The 10,303-nt window shown below is 38.7% G+C and overlaps 3 protein-coding genes across 3 annotated transcripts in view; 2 read left to right on the forward strand and 1 right to left on the reverse strand.

The window, feature by feature from the left end:
- Positions 1-105: 105 nt before the first annotated feature.
- On the forward strand, positions 106-3,690 carry AIMP2 (aminoacyl tRNA synthetase complex interacting multifunctional protein 2). The gene is made up of 4 exons (XM_026053928.1): positions 106-234; positions 1,690-1,893; positions 2,319-2,550; positions 3,055-3,690. Exons 1-4 carry the CDS (start codon positions 106-108, stop codon positions 3,438-3,440), a joined length of 951 nt encoding a protein of 316 aa, XP_025909713.1. The 3' UTR covers positions 3,441-3,690.
- Positions 3,691-3,890: 200 nt separating this feature from the next.
- Positions 3,891-10,303, reverse strand: part of EIF2AK1 (eukaryotic translation initiation factor 2 alpha kinase 1) — a 17,841-nt gene continuing 11,428 nt past the window's right edge. The window contains exons 13-16 of the mRNA XM_026053938.1: positions 5,423-5,543; positions 5,226-5,305; positions 4,492-4,725; positions 3,891-4,004 (exon numbers count right to left, since the gene is read on the reverse strand). Coding sequence (XP_025909723.1) covers positions 3,891-4,004; positions 4,492-4,725; positions 5,226-5,305; positions 5,423-5,543 — 549 coding nt within the window. The remainder of the gene's footprint in view (positions 4,005-4,491; positions 4,726-5,225; positions 5,306-5,422; positions 5,544-10,303) is intronic.
- Positions 6,407-9,607, forward strand: ANKRD61 (ankyrin repeat domain 61). The gene is made up of 3 exons (XM_026054180.1): positions 6,407-6,686; positions 7,718-7,812; positions 8,653-9,607. The coding sequence occupies exons 1-3, from the start codon at positions 6,465-6,467 to the stop codon at positions 9,605-9,607; spliced, it is 1,272 nt and encodes a 423-aa protein (XP_025909965.1). The 5' UTR covers positions 6,407-6,464.

Consider the following 10,303-nt stretch of genomic DNA (forward strand, 5'->3'; position numbering starts at 1 on the left):
GGCGAGTCAGTCACACGCCGCATCGCACCGCGGACCAATAGGAGCCTCCCGGGGGCGGTGCGGGCGGCGTAGCGTGCGGCGGGCCCCGGTGAGGCCGCAGCCGCCATGCCCATGTACAAGGTGCGGCCCGTGCACGGCGCCCGCGGCGCGGTGCTGGCCGAGCAGCTGCCCACCTGCATGTACCGGCTGCCCAACGTGCACCGCAGCGCGCCGCCCGCCGCYGCCCCGGCGCAGGTAGGAGCCCCGGGCCCGCCCGCGCTCGCCGCGGGCTCGTTGAAAGGCTCAGCTTTTCTAGACTTTTCTTACTTTAAAGCGTTTTTCTAACGGCCGTTTGGCTTCTCTGGACTCTCTCATACTTACATTTGTATATATTTTATATATGCATATACATATATTTGTACATATGCACACACATTTTTTTTTAAGCGGCCATCGCGCAGCAGCCCCGTGCCACGTCCCTTCCTGCTGCATCGTCRTCCCCCGCTCCGGGTCACCCTGCGGGAACAGGGCCTGGCTGCCGGGCACCTGCGCCGYGTAGGCGCCTTTCTGTTAAAAACTGTGAGGAAAGGGATAAAAATGCAGAATAGGACATTACATTAATCGAGTTGACGTTAGGCTGTCTCTGCAATGCCGGGTATGCTTTGGATTCGGTATTAATTTCCCTCTTCCCCAGCACCACGGGGCCTTTGGGGCTTTCACGTGTTCTGCCTGGGCACTCACTGGTGTCTGAGCTGCCCATGCAAACCTCGTGCAGGGCCGAGCCCGGACAGGGCTTCATAGTGGTGCCCTCCCATTGCAACAGCACTGAGTTAACACTCCGCCAGGAGTGGTTTTTATATCACCAAGTGGTGTATTTGACAACTAGTGTTCACTAGAAAGCATTTCTGCATCGAATCTAAGAATATTGCATAAGCTGGTATCAGAATTTTGCTCAAAATACCTTGTCATYTCTACATCAATGACAAAAAGGAGGAAGGTTGTACAGGTGGGTTTCTTTAACGGCCRTACTTAGGGTGCTTAGGAATCAATTAGATTTTTCTTCAGTGCAAGTTTCTGCACCTAAAACTTTCCACAGAAATATATTTTCCATCTTTTAAAGAGGTATCATTGTCAGCTAAGGGGCTTTTAAGTGGAAAATASACATAACAAAAAGACACTGGTAATAATGTGTAATAGTTGTGGACGAAGCCACTTGCATATGAGAAAATTCAGTTCTTTCCAGGAAGCAATGCCCCTAAATCAACGGTCTTTTTTGTCAGTAAGTTTTACTTTTTGTTTCAGAGAATTTCTCTAAAGAGCAATCTAATATCGTTTATCTAACATAAGTTAAAGAAGTCTGCAGTGTTAGATACCTGCATTGCCAAAAAGTTTGTGTTTTGCAACCTCAACCTACAATCTGCGTAGTTCAGTATTTGCGGTATGATTATTTTAAGTATTGAAGTCACCATTACCTGTTGCTAACAGTTAAGACAAAAAAAAAAAAAAAAAAAGAATTTAAGCAAAAAGGTTTTGGAGGTTGGTTTCTGAAAGGTATAGCCTTTTACCATGTTCATACAGATTAACAGACGATGGTATTCCCTGCTGTGGGGGGCTTGTGGTCTGAATAACATCTAAATTCTTTTAAAACCTCCTGTCAAGTGAGCAGTGCACTATTTGGACGTTGAATTAATTTTTCTTTCCCTCATACAGGAAGAAGTTGACCCATCGCTTCAAGCACTTGAATCTCGCCAAGAAGAGATCCTAAAGCGCCTGTACGAACTGAAGAGTGCTGTTGATGGTCTCTCAAAGATGATCCACACTCCCGATGCTGACTTTGATGTAACTAATATCATTCAAACTGATCAACATTCTCCTCTGACAACAAACGCAGATTTAGATTTGATGCTTGGAAAGGTGAGTTTTGTTTAGCATATACACCAATAGATTTTCTTTCTCTTCCCCTTTTCCCTCAAATCTTCAGGAATGAAAGGGTTGCTTTGAAACCTGGGACACTCCAACTCAATATACAAGTCTTATATTCTCAAGATAACCTACAATTACTCTTATTTGGGGCATCCAGATTATAAATCCAAGAAAAAACAGCTCATGTTGAAATTATGACAGTAGATTGTAGTTTGTTACTTGCTTGAAACTTTTGAGTTCCAATTAGACTAGAATTTAACCCAGTAGCTTTCTATATGTTTAAATCTTAAGTGTCAAAACTTGAATTGAGTATCATTGGAATTTCAGATACAGACCCCCATTGTAAAATTTCATACCTTTTCAGCTATTGAATGTTTCATCTCTATCTTACCTGCTATGTTTTACTTTRCTTGCAGGATTATGGTGCCCTGAAAGATATTGTAATCAATGCAAATCCTTCTCTACCTCCATTGTCATTATTAGTGCTGCACAGTCTGCTTTGTGAACGCTATAAAATATTATCAGCTGTTCATACACATTCATCAGTGAAGAGTGTGCCCGAAAACCTCTTGAAATGCTTTGGTGAGCAGACTAAGCAGCAGCCACGTCAAGAGTATCAGTTGGGCTTTACTCTCATTTGGAAGGATGGTAAGTATGAAGTTATCTTATAGAAAAATACTAAAATAGTTGAGAAAATGAAACTTGCGCTATAAAAACTTGCCTTAGTGTTTTTTTTTCTTGCTGACATGTGATAAATCTGTACTGTACATGCAACACTTGGTGTTTTTGCAAGTATGAACWTTCATTCTTATAGCTCTGAACGGTGGTGCAGATCTAAAGGAGGAAGATTCTTGTTTGTGGATCACTGCTCTTAAACTCACTATTTGAGAGATGGTTGCTTCAAAAACACTTACCTAGTTACAGATTCTACAACAAACTGAGCTTACCAGAATATAAATCACATGAGAGTTTGGGCTGAAGTTTGAAAAAAAAAAATTTCAACTAAGAAAACTGAGAACAGGTTACGGGCTACTGACATTAATGAGGATATTGGTATAACAAATGCATTGCTATGTTATCGCTATTTCTGAATTCTCTACCATGTTGGTTATGATTTTGTGGTATACATTGTCCTTTCTTTCTCAATTTCAGTTCTGAAGCCCCAGATGAAATTTAGTATTCAAACAATGTGCCCCATTGAAGGAGAAGGGAACATTGCTCGATTTCTCTTTTCCCTGCTTGGCCAGAAGTACAGTGCGGTTACTTCAACTCTGATTGACAGTTGGGTTGACACAACCATCTTCCAGCTGAAAGAAGGAAGCAGTAAAGAAAAAGGAGCYGTCTTGCGCTCCATGAATGCTGCTCTTGGCAAGACCTCATGGCTGGTGGGAAACGAACTCACCGTGGCAGACATTGTTGCGTGGTGCGCGCTGCAGCAGACAGGTAGTGCCAGTGCTGCTCCAGCTAACGTGCAGAAATGGATGAAGGCCTGTGAAAACTTGGCACCTTTCACCTCTGTTATTAAGCTACTGAAGTAAGCATGTACTCTTTTTAATGGCATGGTTTTAATATTACTCCACCTTGTGCCTGCTGTAGTGGGTTGAGTCCTTTCTGAGATGAATTCAAGTTCTATAACTCAGCAGAATTCTTAAATCAATAAAAACATTACACTTGCCTTTTGGGTGTGAACTTCCTTTTTTTTTGTACCTGAAGTGTGACAAACCTGTCTGTTTTAAAGATAGAAGCACCTAAAGCAATCCYATGTAATAAAATTGTATTTGGAACTTTTTCCTTATGAGTCTTCTCTGTAACTCATAACCTTGGGTCAAATTTAACTGGAGTTTAAAAAGAAAAGGCATAACAATTCCTTTCTAGTGACTGGAAACTTGTGCCCTTAGACAAAGAGAAGAACAAAAAGGACAGCATATACTGGAATATTTTTATGTAAAAAAAGTTCTATGTACAAGACCTCACACAGTGATTGATACTTAAACTGGAGAACCAAGTTCATCTTGTTCTTCAGAAAGCAATCTTATTCTTTCCTTCAGCTTTTCAATTTCTTCCTCTTGCTGTCTCACCTTCTGCTGCAGATTGCAAATAACCTGAAAGTGAGAGTCAGTTTATTTCATTTAGAGAAAGACATGGATAAAAGTTTAACAAAGCTGTGTCTATACAAGAGTGCAAACAGGATCTGTTCTTAGGCACCTCAGTTACTCCAGGTAATTGATGTTAGAACAAACAGAATAATCCACAAGAAAACTGCAAAGATCTTGCATACGCTAGCAAAAAGCTTCAAAAGCTCTTATGGCAAATATGGAAGAAGAAAGGCAGAAGATTTAAAAACTACTTTTTGTTTCATGTGTCCAGTCTTCCATGCTGCTATGTCTACTTCAAGGCCACTTACTGTGTTTAAGAGACCAGAAAGAATAGAGTTGGCCAAATGTAATGATCAGAAAAAATAAAGTCTCTAAATCACATAATCTTCTTAAGTTATTAAAAATAAACAGGGCATAATGGAGACAGGGAGACTAAGGAGATCAATTCAAGGAAGTTTTCTTTCCTCAGAAGTGAGCTTAATGACAAACTTACATGTTCTGCGGTATGAAACAGTTCGCTTTCACGGAGCTGAGCAGCAGCTGGTCTTTGTGAAGGTATCTTACTGGTTAGGAGTTTAACATACTTGGCCTGGATAGGCCAGTTTTTGTAGAAACTATTAGGAATGTGCTCATTCCTTAAATGCATGAGAACTTCTATTCTTTCCATTTCTGTTCCAAATGGTTGGAAGAGTTCTAGCAGGATAACACCCAGGCTATACATGTCTGACTGGAAAAGGAGTGAGGAAAAATTATGGGATAACTGATAGTTTAAATTATTCTTTTAGATGTCTTTCTTTTTGTCTTCTTTTTTTTTTTTCTCCTAAACATATAAAGGATACAGACACTGATAAAGCTACTTAAATTCAAATCTGTATAGTTCCCTCAAGATTATCTTAAAACATGACTAATTTTTGCATTAGTATTAAACTGGAAGTCTAAATTGAAATCCACGTTTCAGGAAAAAAAGTAACAGCAGAAGGAATTTTACCAACTGTGATGTATTTGCTTACTGAAAGACTTTTATTCCTATAACCTATCGTAAGTAGGCCTTACAGACAGACGTAATTATTCAATTACAGTTTTAATTTCAGTCTTCCTTTGTAGAGGAATAGTGCTATTAAGCAGGTTATTTCTGAAAGATTGCATTTGAAATTCCACAGATAAATATGGCATATTACTGTAGGCTATACCTTTAAATGTGCTTATAGGAAAAAAAAAAAATCCTACCTTGAAATCATAGTGAGATCCCTGCAATTGTTCTGGTGAGGCATAGAGGCAAGTACCCACTCCTGAAGTATGTGTCAGTCCTTCCAAAAGTCAGTTTACAGTTAGTCAACTAGTTTTTCCATTTTACTTATGAAATATATATATTTTTAAATATCATAAACCACAACCCTGAAACCTACTAAACTTTTTCCTCTCACCATTTATCCCATTTGTCTTAAGCCACCGGTCGGCATCATCCAAAAGAAGGTCTTTGCAGGCTAATCCAAAATCTCCTATTTTGACACGACGATCAGATCCATACAGAAATATATTTCTTGGCTAAAGAAAGGTATGATATGAATCTTAATTATATAGGGGATTATGATATTTCACTCAGCTTTTTCAAAATTTATACCATCATGTATTTCAGTTGTGTACAGCAATAAGTAATTATTTAACATTTTCAGTAGTGAGACAAAAATAACTTTGTAACAATATCAAATTCTATGTTAGCAACATTATTTGAGCAAAAAGACCACATAAGAAGGATCAGGAAAAAGGACGAAAACCAAAACAGGATCAATATAACAGTTAGTGGAAAGATTAACAAAGTACCTTTACTCCTTCTCAGCAGGAAGCAGAAATTTGCATTAACAGTAATGTCAAGAGAGACACCGTGCAAGAGAGGACAGAGAATTAGACCAACTCTTACAACAAGGGGTAAATATTTGTAGCCGGGCACAGTGAAAACAAAATACATTTTTCTATATCATGAGCATAGCCACAAAGACAAAAGTAATAAGAGCACTGACTGGGAAAAMAATGAAATGGTTTTATCTCTGCATTTGGGCTGTATGACCACCAGGACAAGAAACATTAGTGTTATGTATCTAAGAAAAAAAAAATCCTAGGTTGAAGAAAAAGTAATACGAAATTGTTTTTACTTTGTATGTCACAAAGTTGATCAGCTTTGCATGTGGAGGGGAAGTGAAAGCTGTATTACTTAGTACAATTTTTCCACTAAATACAAATTAGCACTAGCAATAAAACAAAGGGAACATGAGCCTTTTTCCATTCTTAAGCTTTTGCTGGTTTCCAGTATTTTTAAATGTTGCACTAAATAATGAGGTAACCTGAAAGCTCTTCTAGAACCTGACACCTTACAGCATCACAAAGAGCCACCCAGTTCAAGTGGCAGATTCCAAATCTTGCTCTATCTGATTATGCATTTTCGCTACCAAACCAACAGTTGCCCTGCCCATGGGTAACATCACCAAGGCGGCCAGCAGACATGTGGGTCCTCCCTTCACTTGCCCCCTGCTCTGCTGCGGGCAGGGGGGCACTTCTCACCGGGAGCCGCTATACGAAGCCATAATGGAAGACGACAGTAGTGCTATTAGGGCTCTGCTGGCTGATTATTCTGTCAATGAACCACTCAGTGTGTGCAAGGAGCCTTACATCATGGATCTGCTCTCCTTCCAGGTAACCATTTGATCAAGATTATTGTTTATGTCACCAAGAATACTCTTAGATTAAGATATTTATTATATTATGTGAAAATGTAGATGCCGATCCATGAAGGGATTTATTTAATCCCTATTTTACATGTGTAGTGACTGTCTCTGAATTGACTTACTGCTCAACACTGGTGGACAGTTCTACAAATGTCACTTAATGCTCAATAGTTGTCCAAGAATCATGCTGAATGTTAACAAACATTGAGGGGGAAAGAAAGCAGAAAACATCATTATGATACTCTACAAGTTCATATACTGGCATCTTCAATACCACATTCAGCTCTGAGCCTTCTATCTCAAAATGGATGAGACTTGGAAAAAGATAGAGATGGGTGACATGAATGCCCTAAATCTGGAAGGGCCATAAATCTGGAATAGTGATTCCCCTATTGTGGAAAAGGTAATTTTAAAAGAAGAGGTTTGATAAAGATTTACTAAGTCATATAGGGAATGGGAACGGTGAGTAGGGAACACTGTTCACTGTCTCTTCCAAAAACTGAAAAAGGTGACATGAAATTATGGCCAGTAACTCAAAACTAATTCATTATGTATCCTTACCCATCGCACAGATAAACTGGAGGTATTGCCACAGGATGGCTGCTTAAAGTGCACCTGAGTTTAAAAAGTGGCAGTTTAAAAAGTGGCAAATTTTGATAGCCATTTATGGGTATTTCTGCTGAGATACTACATGTAGCTCAAGAAGCTTATTAGCCAGAAGTGGCTGAAGGGTGCCAAAGCTTTTTGGATCACAACCTCGTGCTCTTACATGGGTCCTTACACTCACTACTGGCCCCTATCAGAGACAGAGTTTTGCACCAAATCCTTGCTCTGACTTGATTTCCATGCTAAACAAAGAAATTAGGAGCCTTTGCCTTAAAACTGCAACTACAAAAATGGCTGCAAAAATCATCTTCAAAAATCAAGCACAAAATGGAGAAAAAAAGGWACATCAGAAATATAATAACCAGTGTTTGTAACTTGCTTCATTTTGTGCAGGATCATGCTAACTCTCCAATTCACTTAGCTGCTAAATACAGAAAAGAAAGAAGTTTGCAATGTTTGCTAGAATCGGGTGCTGATCCAAAAATAAGGTAGGGCCAATGAAGATGCTTTYGCTGTATTATATCAAGAACATATGCACTATCATGAATGCAATAGGCTCTTCTACTTATTATGACTATTTTCCTCAAACTATAATATACCCAACTTGGTACAGTGGAATCACATCTGTTTATCATTTTGAATGTAAAGTTTAATTTTGTTTTATTCAATTAATATAAACAGAAACCACTAACAGAAATAGTATCTGTTAATGTAGCCACATAACACTAATCATTGTTGAATATATTGCTTATATGGCAGAACGTCTTGTTAAAATAACTCAAAGAAAAAAAATATGAACTGAAAATAGAGTAAAATGGAAAAGAACTAGTCCTACAACTTGCTAAACTTTGCTGATTTGCAATACAAATCTGGCCTCGGATTTGTGTCATAACACTCCATAATCCATTCACCCAGATCCCCGAGTGTGGCCAGATTAGACCACAGCGGTGACAGACCTGCTGCCTGTGCCAGGTAGCTGCTAATGCTCCTTCTGTGACCTTCACTCACCTGGAGCTGAACCCAAAAGTCTAATTTTTCACACTAGAAAACTGGGAAATAGGGGGTCTGAAAGCCAAACTATGCACAGAGSGGCTATGTTTGGCAAAAATAACTTACTGACCCAGCTTTGGATGGGTCACAACAACTCATAAAATCTGTTCTAATTGAGCTTCTGGGGCCTGTTACTATGCTACACTTATCCAGTTTAGAAGGTTTAATCTCACTCATCGTTAGCCTTTAAAATATTCCCCTGAAACTCTTGCTACATTTAAGACACTTTTGTTTACTAATAAAAACAAATTAACTTAAAACAATGCTTTATGTTACAGGAATAACAGAGGCTACACAGCACTTCACCTTCTCCTACTAAACTTGCCTAGGAGCTGCACAGCTGGGGCATCCGTCTCGGACAAATTCCAGAGAAATCAACCAACTTTACAACACAATACAGAAAAATCTCTCCGTACCTTGCACAAGGTAAAGTATCATATAAATCCTGAAATGAGTAATCACAAAAATGACAGTCTTCTACGGTTAGGCCAATGGTCTGAAGGCTTTCGAGCTATATCCATTCTTATTAAGCATGGTGCCAACATAGATGACACGGACAAGTTTGGCAGGACAGCTCTTCACATAGCTGCTGCGGCACTAGATGAACAGGCAACAGCAACTCTCATCGTCTATGGAGCGAACATTAACTTTCCCAATCCAAAATGTGGAAGAACTGCCCTCCATTTTGCAGTGTGCACAGCATCATTTAAAGCGAGCAGAATTTTAGGTACCAACACAGATTGCATTCGTTTACTATTAAATAACGGAGCCAAAGTAAATATCCAAGATCATGAAGGACGAACAGCTATTCATGAAGCTTGCTCAGGTGGCAGAAAGGAAATAGTTGATCTCCTATTAGAGCATAAAGCAGACGTGAATAGCTTAACAAGAGATGGACAATCTCCACTCTTTACATTTCTTCAGCACAGATCAAATTTAAAGCATACAGCACTGCTGAACAAGTTACTAGGACTCTCATACCCACTGAGGTTGAGAGATAATCAAGGACATTTACCTCCCGGACTTCTGTTCTCAGAATTTCAAACACTGAAAGACTGTCTTATAACTTTATCAAATAAACCACCATCTCTGCAGGACATCTGCATCTTCACCATTAGAAGAATATATGGTGAAAAGTATAAGTACAGGCTTAAAAAGAGACTTCCAGTAATTGTATGGAATTCTTTATACAACTATGAGGATTTCTCAAGACTTTGGAAAATAAGACCATAATGACAACGTGGATGGCAGGAGGCCATGATGACAACAAAACAAACTAAAAACACGTTAACCCTTAAAGTCTGTAAAATAAAATAAAATTAACCCAGAACGCACACTAATATTGTGTGTTTTGTAGTAATTTCAAATTTTCATTTTTAGATCATTTTTACATTGATTTTCTTATATAGCTATCAYGTCAGATGCAGAGATCACTTGTAGAAAGTAAAGTAGGAAAACAGACATTGAAATCCTTACTATTTGAGTCTGACAGGTGAATTACTGCAAGAAAAAGCAACATGTATTCTACCCACAGTTATCATTCAAGCCAGTAGTAAGTTTAAAGTATTCTTATATCTAGAGTATTGAAAAAAGTCTATGCAGGAACACAAAAAAAGCATCCTATCCTTATCCATTCTAAACTTATTTTTTTCTAAGTTTACGCTTCATGACTTTTAATAGGAGTGGAACCAAACTTTTAATTCCKTCACTGAGTGACACCTGCAATTTCAGTTCCTTACAGAGATAGCAACCATTTTGAAAGGGAGCAATTATCTGCAACTGAGGGGGAAAAAGTAAAAATAGAGTAATAACCACAATTTCAACAATTTTTCAAAAGCTAATTGATTCACCTTCTAGCTAAAGGAGGTATATTCAGGCACCTCTTTCTGATTCCTTTACAATTACTTACCAAAAAAAAAAAAAAAAAAA

Source organism: Nothoprocta perdicaria, unplaced genomic scaffold, assembly GCF_003342845.1.
Source record: "Nothoprocta perdicaria isolate Ctin4 unplaced genomic scaffold, notPer1 scaffold_12, whole genome shotgun sequence".
In the NCBI taxonomy this organism is placed as follows: domain Eukaryota; kingdom Metazoa; phylum Chordata; class Aves; order Tinamiformes; family Tinamidae; genus Nothoprocta; species Nothoprocta perdicaria.